Raw genomic sequence first — 19273 nt, 5'->3', positions numbered from 1 at the left:
ATGGCTTTTAGGAATAAAATTCCATCAATTGATTTAGGGCTGACAAATTAATCTCTTCACAGATGACTCTATGTTATGTGCACTGAAACAGGAAGAACGGCCATTTCAGAAGGCGGAGATATGAAAAAGTCGGCCAGTCTGAGTGGGGACAAGGCAACACCAGCAGTCTTATGAATTATTTCTATACTGCCCTCTGTGAGCAAAGCAGGTTTCCTGTCTGGTTCATCTTAGCATTTGTTTGGTGTTTTTGGTCAAGGCAGCAGCAAGTAGAAATCGTGATCTGACCACTGCCATACCAAAAAGAACCAAAGTGCCAAATATGAAGTACAAGTAGGGGTGTTGCCTCACAGATGGCAACAGCTCAAGGTTTAAGGGTGCCATTGCTAAATGGTACTAAGATAAGAGCCCTGGCAATTCAGTCTGGCCCTTGCCTTTCACATACAGAAATCTACTGTCTTGACAGTTAAAAGCTATCTGAACACCCATTATAGGATATCATTCTCCCCTGCACTTGAGGGCAGCAACACTTAAGGGATGCAACACTGATAGTACCCAGCACATATAGTTTAGATTTTCGTTGTGCTGCCACTACTCTACCTCAACATTTGCCACCTGAGGCCCTAGCTTTACTCTGTCTAATGTCAAAGCTAGCCCTGCCACTACATATCCCATTCACTACCTGCAGACAGGACAAGCTTGGACATGTGTGTGAAGAAGTAATTTATTTTGTCTGTGTGGGTCTTTTGCTAATCATTTTTACATGAGAAATAAAGTAGGATGAAAAATGGAACAAAACTGGTGAATATTCATTTTCTCCATCTCATATATATGATTAAAAATTCTGTGTTATAACTACATTATAAATGGTTTTATCACACCCTCCCACTCCCCCCACTCTGCTTATATTGTCTTTTCTATACAGTGGTGCTTCGCATAGCGATTGCTCCGTTTTACAACGAAATCGCTTTGCGATGGACTTTTTGCCATCGCAAGAGCGATCGCTTTGTGATGGCCCCTATGGGGAAAATTCACTTTGCGATGTTCGCGGGGATGCGATCATCACAAAGCCCCCATTTTCGCACAGCTGATCGGCGGGGGCTTTGCGATGATCGTGGGGATGCAATCATCGCAAAGCCCCCGCCAACCAGATGTGCGAAAATGCGGGCTTTGCGATGATCGCTTCCCCGCGATCATCACAAAGCCCCCGCCGATCAGCTGTGCATAAAATGGGGGCTTGATCGGAGGGGGCTTTGCGATGATCGCTTCCCCGCGATCATCGCAAAGCCCGTGTTTTAGCACAGCTGATTGGCGGTTCCAAAATGGCCGCCGGGTAAACAAAATTGCCCCCCGCTGTTTTGCCTCGCTTTAGAGGCACTGAAAATGGCCGCCCCTATGGAGGATCTTCGCATAAGGTCAGTTTTCAAGCCCATAGGAACACATTAAACACGTTTTAATGCGTTTCTATGGGCTTTTAAAAATCCCTTAGCGACATTTTTCCTGGAACGGATTAACGTCGCTTAGCGAGGCACCACTGTATAAGTAAAGTTCCAGATATTGCAGCTTCTTCTCACATGTAAATTCATCAGAACTGATCATTTTTATTGACTCTTCCTGCATCTTTCCAGCTTTAATCTCTCTTTCAGACACAGCAATCAGAACTGCTGATCTGAAGTATACTTGCTTCATACGTTTACAGAAAATTTAAAAAAGCAGTCGTTTTAACCAGCTGTCAGCAGTCGTTTTAACCTCTGAAGATGCCAGCCACAAAGACTGGCAAAATGTTAGGAAGAACAACCTTCAGAACACGGCCAAAGAGCCTGAAAAACCCACAACAACCATTAGATCCCGGCTGTGAAAGCCTTCGCGAATGCAGAATGTATTTTCTTGCTACATAGTATGAGATCTTAGCCGGTTAACTTCATTATTTAACTAACTGACTAGTTACATAAACTCTTCACTCAGATTCTAACTGCTGATTTCATAACTGTCAAACTCTGACACTCAACCGAATCCTGACACAAAGTAAAAAAAGGTGGAAAAAGGAATCTGAGGTAGAGAAGGAACAATTGGCTGCTACAGTGTGATTGACATACAACCTCAAAGTCCCTCCCATCTGAACCTCCTAAAGGCAAAAGATGAAGGTTACTATAATTCCAACAATTCTGATGCCAAATCATGGGCTCTCCATAGCTTTGAAAGAACTCATCACAGGAAAAATTGGGCAGCAAATCAGGCATGGCTATTTGGGCCCACTATAACTTTGAAGAGTATTGTTACAATTCATATGACACAGTTTTATTCATTTATTTGGTCTATATCCTTCTTCCTTCTAAGACTCTGACTCAAAGCAGCCTACAGCAGGATTAAAGGATATAGATAAAAAACATGCAAAACCATAATACTAATATGCAATTGGACAACTGGATTAAAAACAAATGAATTGCACAGCAATATATATATATTGCTGGCCAGCACCTGCCCATTATAAAGACCAGCACCTGCCCATTAAAAGCCCCTTCCTTAACCACAGGGATTCCCTAAATCCCTCCTGACAAAAAATGTGTTCGTAACAACACCAGTGAGGGAACCTTTGGAAGTATGTGTGGGAGTGTCTACAAAGTGGGAACAGCCACTAAGAAAGCTACAGTGGGGTCTTGACTTGAGAACTTAATCCGTATTGGAAGGCGGTTCTCAAGTCAAAAAGTCTGTAGGTCAAGTCTCCATTGACCTACAGTGCATTGAAAACCGATTAATCCCGTAACAGGCCGTTTTTGTTCCATTTTGGTTTTTTTCTGGTCTGTTAGTCAAATCTCAGTCTGCAAGTCAAACCTAAATTTTGCGGCCAGAGAAGTCTGTAACTCAAAAAGTCTGTAAGTCAAGCCGTCTGTAAGTCAAGGGTCCACTGTATCTCATATTCACCACAGGTTCTTTCTGTGTTGACAGGACTGAGAAAAGCCCTTGCCCTAACATCTCAATTTTTTTTTGAAGAATCTGTACCACAATCCAGATAAGGAACGCTGCACACATGTAAACTGTTGAACCAGGAAATACAGATATAGATCAGATAAGAGCATCCAAAAGCACATCAACGTGAGGGGCAATGCCATCCATCAACATATAGTGTTTCAGTGGAACACACATTCAAATGTGCAATCGAATGTGCATCCTTCCATAGCTCTGTTCAGGTATTAAGTCTGAATGTGTACGGGTGTGGGGGATGTGGCAAGATCCAGCCATCATGTTCCTGTACCACATGACAGGCAGGCATTTGTGTATTCATTGCAAAAGTCTTCAGGGTCAATAACAAGCATATTCAGCTAAACATGCCTGTTGTGTTTCCATTGCCAGGTGGAGTTCTGATAACCTACACAAGTGGTGTAAAGTAAGGCTTACATGTAGGCCCCATCCACTGTCATAATTACAGCTCTACTGTCCTTTGAGGCTTATTGCCCAAATAAGGCCCACATTCCATTATACACAGTAATGTCTAAGTATCTTTCAAAATCATGACTGCATTATTTTGTATTCTTCTCCCCTTGCTATCCAAATGTTCATTTTTAAGAGTAAGGTGAGGTTTCAGTATGTATTGTGTTCTAAGCACCCACTTAAAAAAATAACTTTTTCATACAATATAGGTTTGATTATTTGAATTTGGTGGACTTTCTCCTTCAGAAAAGGGGAAATTTTGTAAATACATGTGTGTACAGACATCACTGCATATCACAGTATTGGTGACGGCATGAATAAGTTGTAATGTGGCAATCTGAAGCAATCTGTCCCCAAACATGACAATAATTGCATTACAATAACATAGAATCCTAATAGTATTTTGTCCAAAATCTGGCAATGAGAAATACAAAATTCCTTGGGAAATGCTGATCTGCTTCTGCTAAGCCCAAGCAGCCACTAGATTCTGTAGGCTTTGCAGAAGCCATTAGGGGTGACATCAGTGAAACAGTCGAGCTCCTTGTGAGTCATTTTTAATTTTGCTGAACCTTTGTGAAAGCTGAAGTTGTCATTTTAGTTGACAGCAGGAATCTGATAATCAGGCTAACAGGAACTTCAGCTACGCTTATAGAAAATACAGAACCATAAAGATTATTGGAATATTCAGAAGAATGTGCTGAAACTATGTGCTAATATGTTATGTGTCAACATGACATGTGCAAAAATCTGTAGAAAAGAATCAATCTTTTAACGCAATAGATTGCAAAGGTGGTTATCCAAATTCAGGGGTTACCAAATTAACCAGAGTTATCCTACTCTAGGGCTTGAGAGCCTGGACCTCCACCCAATATTAGATTAAAGTATTTCCTGCACAGAGAATAGACACAATTGTTCATAACAGAAAAGTTTAATCATTTTACCAACATCTTCAATTTCAGATAATATATATGGGGACACAATTTAAACAGCTGGAAAAAATAGTTCCCTCTACTGCTCGTTCTAGACACACACGGTTTGGATCCTAATTTTCTTCCCCATGTTCAGAAGCATTCAACTTAATGCTGATTTCTCATGTTCATGTTCTCTCCACAACCCCATGTCTCCCAAACGCTGGCCCTAGAGCTTGTGGAGAGGGACTTGGAACTGTGTGTAATGTGGTATGATATATGTGAAATACAAGGTGGCAGAAACCAGCCTCTCCCATATGTGAGTGAAGGGCCAGCTTAGGATCCAAACCAATACATTCATTTTAAAAAGAAGCCCCAACAATTTTCATTGAACACACTGTTTTCTGGTAATTAATCCTCACACCCAAGAATTCTAAAAGCTTGCTGTGAACTCTGCCCCAACGGTACAACTGGATTTAAGACTCTGTACACCAAATTGCCACTACAATACTTTTTTTTCCTCTTACGAGTAAGTTCATCCCCTACCTCTTTGTAGGAAGACATAATCCTTTCAATGGCATCTGCTCCAGAGGCCAATAAATTGCGAGAAGTAGTGAAGGTTTCTGTCCGCTCGCTGACCATCGCATGCTTCTGACCATCATCTAATTCTAAAAGCAAAACAGGAAACTTAAATGGAGCAAAAGGAGCATATAATATGGCAAGACAAAATTTCCATGTAAAAAAATGAGACCTACGTGAGCAAAATCCATGCTATGAAAATATAATCACTCAAACATGGATGCCCTGAAAAGATTAATTCTATTTTCCCTCATCAAAGGGGGGAAGACATGGGTCATCTATGGCTGAGTGGAACACTGAAGGGACCCACTCCACACTATTGCTCTTTTCTTCTAGGTTCCATGTACTACTGCTACATTCCAATATCAGAGAGGGATACATGATATCATACAGATGATACACATGCTTATGCAAGCCTTTTCAATTTATTAACAGAGAGCTCGAACAAATAAAAGAATCCCAATTATACTGATCCTTTTCATCCCTTTCTTATACTGATTCATTTTTTTCCAGTGGTCATGTGGTATATATATTGGTGGGAGTGTTGACATTGTTTAGAACTGTGTTGATTCATTACCTTCTATTTGAACTGTTATAGCATGCTACGCTGCTCTTTTCTTTTATATCGATTCATTTTCTCTATACTTTCTTGAGGCAATCAGGCCTTGTCCTTTTTCGTTTTTAAATTACCAAAGGTGATACATCGATAGAGTGTGTGAGCCTTATATTCTCCTCCCCTTTTCCTTAATTCCATGTGTCTCTCCCTCTCAGTTCTTGACTTTCATGTTTCTTTTCCCTTTTGCACAGCATTGGGGAAAGGAAGTGGGTATTAAGTCTTGCAAAGTATTGTGAAGAGCACGTTAAAAAAAGAGATATGCCTCCTCCTTCTTTACAATTCAAAACAGGAAATGTCCCTTTCTTGGTTCAAGCCCGCTTTCACCTGAAAGGGAGGGCGTGGAGGGCTGTCTTCTGAGCAATGTTTGCTGTGGTGATGCTGCCAGAGGCTGTTATTAGAGATTTATCAATATCCCTTTTTTTTCAAAAGGTTTTTTTTAAGGGTACAAGTGCAGTGGCCATGAAGTGGCCATAGTGCCCAAAACCCGAATCCCTTTGCAAAGGAAATAAATTGACAGTAACATTCACACACAATGAAATGATAAGGAGTGAACTGATACATCACTACTACAATTTAAAACCACCTTCCCTGCAAGGAGGAAATAAACCAATTGCCAGGGCAAATGAATCTATGTTAGCCATGTGTCAGGTGAATGGAAAATTTTGAAACAATCCAAATAATGGCCAAAACAGTATAACTGGAACTGGGGTTCTTTTGACAGGTACAATTGAACCCAAATTAGTGTAAATCAATGAAATTATATCAGGTTGGGATTAACCCTGGATTTTTTTCTCCTTACAACATATATACAGTATGCTAGAAAAATAAAACACCATATCGCCCTTAGTCAGGAGAATAACAGAACAGCTGGCATTACAGCACATGTGGCTGCACATTCCACTTTTACAAAACAAGAGTGTCACTGATATTTATAGGAAAGAGCTAGATATATTTTAGAAACTGAAAATGACTTAATTTTTTCTTAATCACATAAATGTCTTGGCTTAGTCTTCACTTTACAATATCTGAGGACTGACAGGAATATATATATGCTACATGTCCTCAGGTATTCCTAAAGGCAAATGAACGGATCAAACATGGATACAATTAGCAACCATCCGTCATGACTCCAATGGTTATTCTTCCAGTTGCAATTATCCAAAATTATTGCCAACTGTAGAAAACACCTCCTAGGGAAGAAAAATCTTAAAAAGAAAAAAAGAAAAAGTGTGCTGAAAGAAAAAAAACCCAGCATGATTTAAAGCTAAAAGTTATGGCTGAAGCTATGTCCCTAAAAGGAAAGAAATTCAGGCAGAGATCAACATTCCTAACTCAGTACATGGGAATACTGATGCATCTTTTTGTACTTTTACTAGTAAGGTAAAGATAAAGGTTCCACTTGACATTTAGTCCAGTCATGTCCAACTCTAGGGCGCGGTGCTCATCTCTGTCTCCAAGCCATAGAGTCAGTGTTTGTCCATAGACAGTTTCCGTGTTCATGTGGCCAGCACAACTAGACATGGAATGTCGTTACCTTACCACCATGGTGGTACCTATTTATCTACTCGCATTTACATGCTTTCAAGCTGCTAGGTTGGCGCTGGGACAAACAACGGGAGCTCACTCCGTCGCGTGGATTCGATCTTACGACTGCTGGTCTTTTGACCTTGCAGCACAGAGGCTTCTGCGGTTTAACCCGCAGCACCACCACGTCCCACGCTACTTTTACTAGTACACTATGGCATAATCCCACTTCCTACTTCTTCTCCCTATATAGCTCATCACTGACAGTGTGGAAAAGGTGAAATGAAACTTTGGCTTTGGTAGTGCTGACATCTATCAACAACAAAACTACTTCACAGTTCTACCAACACTTACATATTTGTTTATAGTCCTGTCTAGTCCAACTGAGCGGTAGGTGGGGGAAGATAGTTTCATTGCTTTTAAGGGGCTTAGTCTTAGGTGAGCACAAGATTATTTTTCTCTCTTTGGGAAATCAAATAATGGACGTTCCTTGTGTTTACTTGGGGTGGAAATTAAGAGGGGGGGAAGAGTTTACCTATGTGTCCACATGTTCAGTGAATTTCTTTGCTTTAGGGGATATAGCTTCAACCATAATCTTTTTGCTTAAAACCAAAGAGTAATCCCCACCACTTGTGAATTTCTCTTCTTTTTTTAAAGTAACAAACACATAGACATCTGTGTTGGAAAAGAAAATCTGTCTTCATCAAATGACTTAACATAAGAAATGTTTTCAAAAGCCACTGCATAAATAACAAAGCAAAAAGCAAGCATCCGAAGTCAACAGAAAGCAGACCAACTCCTCCAAGCCAGTTATCGCACAGATCTCTAAAGAGCTGGAGCCACTAGTTAAGCCTGTCTCTTAAGGAGACCATGCCATGCACACTACTGTTGGTGTGCTACTCAAAGGTTTTCCCCTGGAGAATCTATTTGGAAAGACAATCCTCATTTCTGGAGTTTACAGTTTGACAAGGTTTGAATTATTTGGTTGCTGTAGGTTTTTCAGGCGGTTTGGCCGTGTTCTGGAGGTTTTTCTCCCTAACGCAGTGGTTCTTAACCTTTGTTATTCGGATGCTTTTGAACTGCAACTCCCAGAAACCCCAGTCAGGACAGCTGGTGGTGAAGGCTTCTGGGAGTTGCAGTCCAAAACTCCTGAGTAACCCAAGGTTAAGAACCAGTGCCTTAACGTTTCCCCAGTCTCTGTGGCTGGCCACAGAGACTGTGGAAACGTTAGGGGGGAAAACCTTCCAGAACATGGACAAACAGCCCGAAAAACCTACAACAACCATCGGATCCTGGCTGTAAAAACATTCAAGAATACATTTGATTTCTTTGCTTGGTAAAGAAGAAATTACACTGTGTTACCACCTTTTTGCAATATTAGTACAGGATACAACATTGCTGCAGCTAAGAATATGTAAACATGGTTCTTGTCCCCTCTTCAGATAATCAAACAATGGCATCACACAAAGCGTTTTGAATTTTAAAAAAATGTTATTACCACCATCCGCAAATCCTGTTGCAGTAATGATTGGTACAGCCACCATAATCAAACCGCTGCAACTCCAGACATATTTCATTAGGAACTGTTCTAGCATGATGTACCATAAACGTTTGGACAAAATGAGGTTCATTTGATCTGCCAGAGCTTTGTAACTCTTCTGCAGCTGGATCATTTCTACCTAAAGTTAAAACAAAATTAAATATACTGGCACAGTATAATACCTTTGACAGTCAAACATCTGAAAGACATACGCATGTATAAGGAATGTTTACAGGCGTAAAGACAAATAAGTTTGCATAACTCCATATGTATGTATATCTGTTTATATACATCAAAATAGATAGACAGAGACACATAGATAAATATCTACAATCAATCAGATAGCTAGCAATAGCTAGAGGTTTCACTGGAACACATCCAAGCAGAGTTTCAGGTGGTATACTGTATTCTGTGTAATTCCGATCACTATTTTAAAAAAAAAGCAAGTTGGGTTGGTTGTCTCCCTGGAGGAAAGATATGCTCCTTATTTATAGACTTCACAGAAGATGCAGAAGCATGTTAAAAGAGATAACCACTTGTGATTCTTTGTGTCAAATCAGAGACCCTTAAGGCAAGGTTTGACATCAGTATGCTAAAATAAAATGAGCTTCCAGAGATCTGATTCAAAATGTAAGAACCAAGACATTTCACAGATGAAAACGGGAGCTACCAAAATGTACCACTGTAAATAATCCTACTTCTGCAAATAATCCACTTTCTATGACAAGTGTACCTACAGAATGTGACAACAAATATGAAGTTTGCAACCTGTACGTATGTGTTCTAGGCAGGGACTGCTTGCATTATATATCTTAAGGGGACACTTTAGAATGTGGCAGTGGCACAAGGTAAAGTACAATATTCCAACTTCCATTTCTGATTGGTAAAAAGGGAACACAGATGTCCTGCTTTATTTGGATATTATGAAGATTTATAAGACAGGGACAAGGTAATAAGAGTACTATTTTTTTTACTACATTAGCATCTCACCCTTCCTCCATGGAGCACTGGGGCAGCATTCATGATCCATCCCTATTACTCTCACAACAATTCTATGAAGTTGATTAGGTCAAGAGGTTAACCAGGTCAAGGTCATATAGGCAACTTCACAGGACTTCCACAATCGAAGCTCAAACCTCTACTTCTACCCTCCACAACAGAGGGGCCTCCAAGCGTTTTGCACGACAGCTTCCAGGACTCTTGGCCAGGGCCTTGCTGGCTGAAGCTGACAACAAAGTTCAAAACTTCTGGTGGGCACCCAGTTGGAGGCAGCTACACTAACTATTGTCCACATGAACCTGCCATATATAAATTTTGTACGAGCTGTACTTTTCTTATGCCAATGATACCTCACTGAGAAAAATGTATGTTTATTTCCAGTATATGAATGATAATGCAGTTATTTTGCAAATTCTAGGATGCAGTTTTCTGACAAGAAAATGTATAAAATGGGTAAAAATGGGGAAATGGTAGGCAAAGTTGAATTATGTTAGGGAAAACTGCTTGCAAAGCTGCATATATTGGGCAAATTTACACATTAAAATGTACATATTATGATAAATACATATAAATTTACACAGACTTTTAAAATGCCCACAAAGCAATGCAGAATCAGGGCCGCATGAAGGCTATAAATGTGAGAAACTCAAAGGAACCAAAATAGGCAGACTTGGCAATCCCTGCAGGTGCTCAGATACTGCCAACTTCCACTGACGGAAGACTTCAAGGGCAGAGAAGCACATCCCAACTTTGCATTTTCATCTTCAATAGAAATACTGAAATTTTAACATGGGATTTCATACATATTCTACCACTCAGCTCAGCTCCTGTGATCACACTATGCAATTATAGCTATATACATTTTGCAACTTCTTAGTCAACATCAGCATAGAACACATACTTTTGGAATGTGCCCTGGGGTTTTTAAAAGCACCAGTATTCTGAAACAACAGATACTCACTGTTTATTCTGTGATACATGTCTGCTTTGGAATAAATGATAATCCTTCAAATATCTAGAAACTGTTTGGCTCAGGGAACTTATGCCAATATACACCAGCATAACATCTGGCCAGATAAACCCAATGTTAACCCAATCATTTAGAGCACGGATAATAACAATACACTTATGGCAAGTACAGATGGTTATGGATCAGGACTACTATTAGTGAATGAATAATCATTTTAGTAACCGCCCCCATCCTCAGCATTGAAACATCAAGTTGTTATTTTTACTCCATTAAAATAAACACGAGCAAGTCAATAGCCTAAACATAAATAACCTGAATGTCAATCATAACTTCACAGCTTTGTGGAGTTTGGGTCTCCTTTTAGACTCACAAGCTGCACACCTTACTCAGGCCAGAGTCTAAAGTGCTTTTTTAAAAGAAGCTCAGAATAGTGATTATCATCTCAAAAACAGGAAGCATTGAGAGAGAGAGAGAATGTTCACAACCCAGCTCAAGCTATAACTCTTGAAATACTGTACAAGGAAAGCCTTCTTATGGAGCAAATGTTAGGATTTTCAATCCTACTTTTGTAGGGCAGTGCAATTCTAATTTCTCCCCATTTGACTCTAAGCACTTAATGTGTACCAAATTTCCTGGCAGACGTTACACTTTCAAGTGAGCAAGCCTCTGTTTCTCAAAGATGTGACCCTTCTCTTGGTTTTGCTCCAGAAATAAGGAGCCATACTTTTTATAAGCCATCCCTTCTATTCTCCCTTGAATGTAATGGGAACAAAATTCTGTTCATTCCCAGACAAAAGCAAGTTTTACACCTGATGAAGTGGGCTGCCATTCATTACAGCCAGATAAAACCTATTCGTCTCTAAGGTACTGAAAGACCTTTTATTACATATGTTTGACACCTCTTCATTTTAAAAGGCTCATTCATTTTATGTAACTGTCGTTGTTAGAGCACACTGCCTCCTGACCTGTGCTATTTAAAGACTCTGCAGGGCTGCACTGCTGCTTAGCTGTGCAGAGCAGTATCGAAGGTTGCTCTGCTGTCTAAGGCAGACCAAAGTTTTTTCATGCTGCCATGTGCTGAGGGTAACATTATCAGCACATTGATCAGGGAGAAAGCAAAAGAAGCTGTCTCATGAAAGCAGCTACATGTTTAGAAAAGCAGAAATGATCCCTAAGAAATGCATTCAAATACTGTATAGCCATTAAGACCCAACTCCAGGAGGCAGTGGAAGACAGGAGGGCCTGGCGTGCTCTGGTCCATGGGGTCATGAAGAGTCGGACACGACTTAACGACTAAACAACAACAGCTGAACTCATGGGACTATGCTGTTCATAAACCATTTTTAAGAAGAAAAATTAGCTAAGTTTATCTGACATTTTAGAGGAGGAAAATGTGTATATCGTTCATTGGGAAAAGGAGTTTTGTGGTGGATCAGGCTTACTGCAATCCTGTATGTTCTTCCTGCATTTACTCCTGTGGTAGTTAAGTGCTACTGAGCTCAATAGAGCTGACTTCTAAGTAGGTGTCTACAAGACTGCACTGTCATTATTAAAAGGACTGGAAGAGAAGGAGACAAGGGGAGCCTCCGAAGGAGCTGTGTTATGTTTTTAACCTGCCTAAAGAGAAACATTAATAGGCTATTGCAGGGCCACTTGATGGGAAGAATAGGGAATGAGAGCCACATAGGGATACCTTTTGTTTTCATTCTGGAGAGATGAATCTTGAAACAATTCTGAAATGTTTCAGAGTTGCAGCAATTAAAACATCCCTTCAAAGTAAACAGAATTTTTTGAAGTAAAGGGGTATTTATACAGTACAGTATGAAGGGATAGCTGATCCATGTCAAGCAGTTACTGCCAACGGCTGCCTTACAAGTTCTCCCGATCTCAAGGGTCTGCTGGTAGACACACAAGGTTCATTGGTAGGATGTGAGCACTTTTTGCTCTTTAAGCCAGCAGAGGCCCATTTACCAACTATTACATGGTAAACAGGCCTGGGTATCAGAGGACTGCAGCTCTCCTGGGGACAGAGGAGGCACCACAGGGAGAGAGGTGTGGAGCATATGCTCCACAGCCCTAGAGAGATGTCAGCCTGCTGCCACACTGGTCTCTATCATCTCAGAGATTTCGGTCTGGCATTTCAGCTGGCCCTCATTCTCTCTCTCTCTCTCTCTCTCTCTCTCCCGGCCATCTTACCTTGTGCCCTCTGTAGAAGGCAATCTCCTCCACGTTGGCTATAATTCGCGAGTGGACGTAACGTAGGTAGCCCTTCCGATGGGCTTCCTCAGCCACCAGTTTGCCAAATCTGGGCGAGCAGGCTTTCAGCACCTTGGCAGTGGCATATACGACCAGGCCGGCTAAAAGCGTGGGTCCGATGGGGCTGGCTCCCCTGGACCTGGCCGTCTGGATGAGGGTGTAGGAGGTGAGCACCACATCCAGAATGGGTTTGGTCAAGTTGGAGTAGAGGTGGGCCACCGACTGGGAAAACATCATGATGTCCTCGGTGAGGGACTGGTCCGGGTTGGCGAGCCTGCTGTCCATGTTGATCACCTTGTAGTAGGTCTGGTCGGCGAAGTAGGTCTGGTAGGCATGATCCACCAGGCGGGTGCGGAAGGCTAAGGCCAGCTTGCATTCCAGGTAGCGGATGGCGCTGTTGACGAAAGTGGCCGGGATGGCGATCATGAGCCACTTGATCAGCTTCAAGGCGAAGCTGCGCGGCTTCTTCTCCACGATGCTCTTGACGATCTTGCCGTCCAAACCGGCCACGTAGATGGAGAGGAAGGTCCGGGAGACCAAGGCCACCGAATGGAGGCACAGCCACCCGCTCTCCGGGCTCACCAACTTAGGGAAGAGGATCTTGCGAAGTTCCAGCAGCTGCCGGAAAAATTCCGCATCGGCCGCCGGCGAGGCTTTGCCGGCCGGCAGTCCGGAGCAATCCTGCTTCTGCAGCAGCCGCGCCGCTGCCTCCACCGCCTCCTTCTCCTCCTTGGGAAGATCCCCTCCTGCAGCCCGGCCAGCAACCTGCCGCTGCTGCCGCAGGTCCTTTTTGCAGCCCGCCCGCCTGATTCGTCTGCAGACCAGCGGGCAGAGGAGCTTCAGCCCGTACGCCGCAGCCAGCAAGCACGCCGCCTTCTTCGCCGCCGCGCTCGACCGGCTCCATTTCTCTCGCCCGGTGCCCTCCAGCATCGGGGTCATCTTCCGCAGCAGAAGACCACCCCCACCCACCCACCCACCCGCGCCCCCCACTTGCCCCTCCAGGGAGGGAAGATGCTTTGTGCTTGCCTGCCTGCCTGCCTGCCTGCCAGCCAAAGGGGCTTATACCTACCGGCTTACCAAGGCGAGGGGGAGGAGACAGGCAGAGAGACGCACACACACACCGATCTAGGGACGGAAGCGCCTCGTCGAGGCCCGGGGTGACCCTCGCCTGGCCCACCACCCCGCCTACCCCCGATCAGGGAGGGGGACAGACGCAGAAGGACTCCTCTGGCTCGGCCGGGACGAGGCTCCTTCTCCTCCTCCTCCTCCTTCCATGCCCGGCGCGCCGCGCGCGACAATCGCCCGGCCCCTCCCCCGCCGGCAAACCCGGAGCAAATCGCCGCCTCCTCCTCTGGCCCCCGCAAGCCACGCCCCCCCGCCGGCTGCTCATTGGCTAAGAAAGCCCCGGGAACTCCTCTGCTGAGTGAGGTCGGTCGCCTTCTTTCGGCTCCCGGAGAGTTTGGCCCATTTAAAAGACCGGGGCTCCGAAGAGGAGTAGCGGAAACATTCCGCTGTCTCCCGAGCAACGGTCGAATCCTGCTGGCTGAGCCTTCCAGTCCGGAAGTCCCACCGGAGGAATGACTGTAAGACTTTGGCAATAATGGCCCACAAGGGGCCATCAGAAATGAAAGGACTCTTTGTCAGGGCCAAAGCTAGCTGTCAATCTCTACTAACACAGAAGGTTTGTCAAGAGCTACTTCATCAGCTCTGCCAAACACATGACTGCAATATACTTTATGTTCAAGAAATGCATGGAGACGACCATCAGGACTAATGTCCCAAAACAGCCAGCATGAGCCTCCCAGCTGAGAGGATCTCATAGAGAGTGAAGCAGTTAAGCCTGGCCTCCAAATATCATCTTCGTTTCGTCGTTTAGTCGTGTCCGACTCTTTGTGACCCCATGGACCAGAGCACGCCAGGCCCTCCTATCCTCCACTGCCTCCCGGAGTTGTGTCAAATTCATGTTGGTTGCTTCGCAGACACTGTCCAGCCATCTCATCCTCGGTCATCCCCTTCTCCTCTTGTCTTCACACTTTCCTAACCTCAGGGTCTTTTCCAGGGAGTCTTTTCTTCTCATTAGATGGACAAAGTACTGGAGCCTCAGCTTCAGGATCTGACCTTCCAGTGAGCACTCGGGGTTGATTTCCTTTAGAATTGATAGGTTTGTTCTCTTTGCAGTCCAGGGGATTCTCAAGAGTCTCCTCCAGCACCACAATTCAAAGGCATCAATTCTTCAGCGGTCTGCTTTCTTTATGGTCCAGCTCTCACTTCCATACATCACGACAGGAAAAACCATAGCTTTGACTATTCGGACTTTTGTTGGCAAGGTGATGTCTCTGCTTTTTAAGATGCTGTCAAGATTTGTCATCTACAGTAATATCATCTACAGTACTACTATTACAGAACAAGATATATAGAGATAATAATAGTGGAGCTGAACAATTTCACAGGATCCTCTGATTATATATTACCTGAGGCAACCTTTTCATAGGCAAAATAATAATAATAATAAACTTTGTACTTAGAGATTTCAGTAGTGACAGTAGTGTCTCAGGATATGCACTTGATGATAATTATAGAGAATTGGCATGAAAATGGACAGAAACCTTCCAATTAGATATTTATTATTCATAATAGCAAATTTTGCTATTTTTTCCATAGCGGAAGTTGGCAAGTAGTTATTACCCAGAACTGATATTTGCTAGTGAGTTTATAGCTCAATAGTATATGAGGTCAATCTGTACCTCAGTTATAAATATGTATGCAGCACCAGTCAATAATGTGCCAACTCACAGTGGCGTCCAACCATCAACAATATCCCTCCACAGGATATATAATTTTTAAAAAACCATTTGGCAGACATTCTATACAACATTAGATGGAATTTTATTGAACATTTTGTCCAGTGCCAGAGGCCCATTAACTGTTTATTTTGACTTTGGATATACAGTATATATATATATATACACACACACACACACACATATATATATACATAACATGAACAAAATCTTTTGAGCAAATAAGCCATTGTGGCTGGGCAGCAATTATTTTCTTTGGTCTCAGAAACTACGAGAGCTGACTCACTAAAATTCAGGGACAAAATAAATATGTCAAGAAACAGTCAAAAGGGCTCAAGATTATTAAGGCAGCTTAACCCTAACTTAGGGTTTTACTCATGCAAACATTTTAGCAAATAAATCAGCTTGTCATTAATGGAAGATCTGAACATTGCCAAAGGAAATCAGAACTTAAAGTTGAAAGAAACAAGCAACTGGAGACCCATAACCTTATAAGACTATTCAGCTTAAGCAAATTGGAAAAAACTATCTGTAGCTGCAGAAATGGAAGGGCAGCAGGCCTGGAAGATATTCATGTAGAACAGATCAAACATTTTGACACAGCAACAAAAAAAGTCACTCCTTACTTTTTCTAACTCTTTAATAACTCTCTTGACTCTCTCAAGTTCCTGAAAATCTGAAGAAAGTTGTGAGTGACTGCTGTCTTGAAACCTTGTAAAAAAATCCACAGGCCCCAAAAATTCAGTCCGATTTCATTATGGTTCTTAATTGTGTAATGGAGGCAGGAAACCACTTCTCATCCCACAACAGACTGGCTTTAGGTCTGGGAAGAACCCTACAGCATTGAATGCAGCATTTTGAGGATGACTTTGAAAAAAGGGACATCATGGGGTTACCTTTTGTAGACCTTTCAGCTGCCTATGACAGTGTTCATCATCAAGTAGTACTGCAACAATTCCATAATCTCATCAAAGGTTATAAAATAAAGTAATAACAATTATTTTGCAAAATTGCAGATTTTTCATTAATTTTCAGAGACACTGCAGCTCATGGAAGACTCAAAAAATGGTCCTGCCCGAAGGCAGCGTACTGGCTCCTATTTTGTTTAAAGACCTATTTTGTCTCAAATACCAAGCGTTTCCTTAAGGCATGAAAAGTTTTATTTATGCTGACAATCTTGCACTTGCTGCCCAATCAGACAGTTTTCAGATGGTAGAACATCTCTTAACAGATGCATTAGAACTGTGGTTCCCAACCTTGGGTCCCCAAATGTTCTTGAACTAAAGCTCCCAGAAACCTTCACCACTAGCTGCTGGCCAGGATTTCTGGGAGCTGTTGTCCAATAACATATGGTTTTGGAAGTACTGCATTGGAAGAATTTGTCATACATTACAGTAGAAGCCAGCTTAAACTTAAAACGTAAGTTGTCTACGTTGGCTTGGACATGTTGTGAGAATGGCTGATGGTCGGGTTCCAAAAGATCTCCTGTATGGAGAATTAGTGCAGGGAAATCACCCCAGAGGGAGACCACAGCTGTGATACAAGAATATCTGCAAGCGGGATCTGAAGGTCTTGGGAATGGACCTCAGCAGATGGGAAACCCTGACATTGGAGCGTTCAGCCTGGAGGCAGGCGTTGCATCACAGCCTCTCCCAATTTGAAGAGACACTTGTCCAGCAGGCCGAGGCAAAGAGACAGTCACGAAACCAGCAAAATCAGGGAGCTAGACAAGGGACAGGTTGTATTTGTCTTCAGTGTGGAAAGGATTGTCACTCTCGAATTGGCCTTCTCACTAGACGCTGTTCCAAGTCCTCCATACAGAGCACGTTACCATAGTCTCTTGAGACTGAAGGATGCCTAATCAATCATCAAATCCAAATTAAAACTGCAAATATGAGTCTATCATCTGAAAAATAAGTAGGCATCTGGAAACTTCAGGTTACCTGGAAGACTATCAAACTAGATAATTGTTTTGCAGCCAGATATCTAGGTGTTACTTTGGATAGTACACTGACCTACAAGGAACATTGTCAAAACATAAAAAGTCTGCACAAAGAACACTACTCTTTGAAAACTGTCAGAAACCAGAGCAAGTCACAACTACAGCAGGCCCATTGAATATATGGAACTTACATAGGAGTTAACTCACCCAATCCCCACTGATTAAATTAGCTTATTCGAACTGCAACTTACTACTAGATTTAAGTCTATGAAAATTGTAGACTCATTACTGGATGCCCAAAGCTAAGCTCTATTGCTAAAATCAGTTAACCAACATGCACTGCACCTGGTGACATATAGAAAGAAGTAACAGCTAATAGTGAAAGCCTCAAAGCACATACTTCCTACCTGCTCTCCAACCCCAATTAAAATCAAGAAACATATTTTTCCAGAACATCTATGAATCCTAAGTGTAGCAAAAGTTAGGGTTAGGAACAAATTTAAAATAACCAGCCTCAAATAAAACAAACTTGTTGGACAAGGTAGTTCTCAGAGTGCAATCAGTGGTCTCCAATTCCATGCTTGTTTCTTTTAATATATGTTTCACATTAATTTTCTAAGGTTCTTAGTAAATAAGTACATGGCATGGCAGCTTTACAAGAGGAAGGAAGCTGGAATGTTAGTTAGTTATGTATAAGCTACATAATCAGCTGATCAGCCTGCTTGGGAAGGAAGATTACAATTCAGTGGAAGATTCCAAGCTTTGCACTAAAAAACAAAATAAAACAAAACAACATAAATTCTGTCTCTGGTATCTCCAGCTGAATGCTTCTGGGGATCAGGAAACATTTTAGCTGATGTTGAGAGCCAATGTCAGACAGAAAATAAGGCCAAAGTGCCATGGTGCCTCAGTTCACTTGACTTCTTGGTGTACAGCAGCTGTACGTGCTGAAGGAAGAATGAAGCCAGTGCCAATTCTTGTTAAGCTTTTTCTTTCAGCATGTTGAATGCATAGGTTCAGGTTTATGGGAATAAGTTACTCTCTGTGCTCCCATCCCATGCCTGCCTATTTACCAGAAGGTCCCTGTGTGAAACGCTTGCTTGCCTGCCTGTTTGTTCATATACACGTTTGTTCATATAGAAGAGAACAGCCAATGTTGCAGCTTACTCTGTCCATAATTCGTTTTGCCTGCCACCCAACCAGCTACAATAGAGCCAGCCATCACAACCAATTCAGATCTAACTCTCAGCCACACCCAATATAAAAGTTGCAATGTGTACACAGGCATAAGTATATTTTCACTTAGCTCAGTGGTTCCCAGCCTACAGTAACCCAGGTGTTTTTCGAGTGCAACATCCAGAAACTCTGGCCAGCAAAGCTGATGGTAAAAGCTCCTCAGAACTGCAGTCCAAGAACACCTGGGTTCCCCAAGGTTGGGAACCACTGATTTAGCTGAAGAAGGAAGACTATATGAACTGCCTGCTTTGTTCCAGTACTGTTATATTTGACTGATATTACAGTACCATCTCTTTTTTGGATGATGTAAATATACAGTTAATTGTAAGTAGTCTTCAGTAAATTATACAGTTCAGAATGGAACACCCATTTTTCATTGGGCAGGGGTGGCTTTTTATTTCAATAGTAGTTACTTCATAGGAAGAATAATTTAGGTTTACAGCTGTGTGCACTGACAAGGTTTGTATAGCTCTCTT

General features: G+C 42.4%; 1 protein-coding gene across 2 annotated transcripts in view; it reads right to left on the bottom strand.

The window, feature by feature from the left end:
- Nucleotides 1–13791, bottom strand: part of ABCD2 (ATP binding cassette subfamily D member 2) — a 57457-nt gene extending 43666 nt beyond the window's left edge. The window contains exons 1-3 of one of the 2 annotated variants that reach the window (XM_020797010.3): nt 12759–13791; nt 8552–8732; nt 4881–5002 (exon numbers count right to left, since the gene is read on the bottom strand). In XM_020797010.3, coding sequence (XP_020652669.2) covers nt 4881–5002; nt 8552–8732; nt 12759–13757 — 1302 coding nt within the window. In that variant the 5' untranslated portion in view covers nt 13758–13791. The remainder of the gene's footprint in view (nt 1–4880; nt 5003–8551; nt 8733–12758) is intronic. The other variant, XM_073000642.2, reaches the window with a different exon arrangement.
- Nucleotides 13792–19273: the final 5482 nt, after the last annotated feature.

Source organism: Pogona vitticeps, chromosome 5 (assembly GCF_051106095.1).
Source record: "Pogona vitticeps strain Pit_001003342236 chromosome 5, PviZW2.1, whole genome shotgun sequence".
Classification (NCBI taxonomy): Eukaryota; Metazoa; Chordata; class Lepidosauria; order Squamata; family Agamidae; genus Pogona; species Pogona vitticeps.
This window is presented reverse-complemented; position numbering and strand designations above follow the sequence as displayed.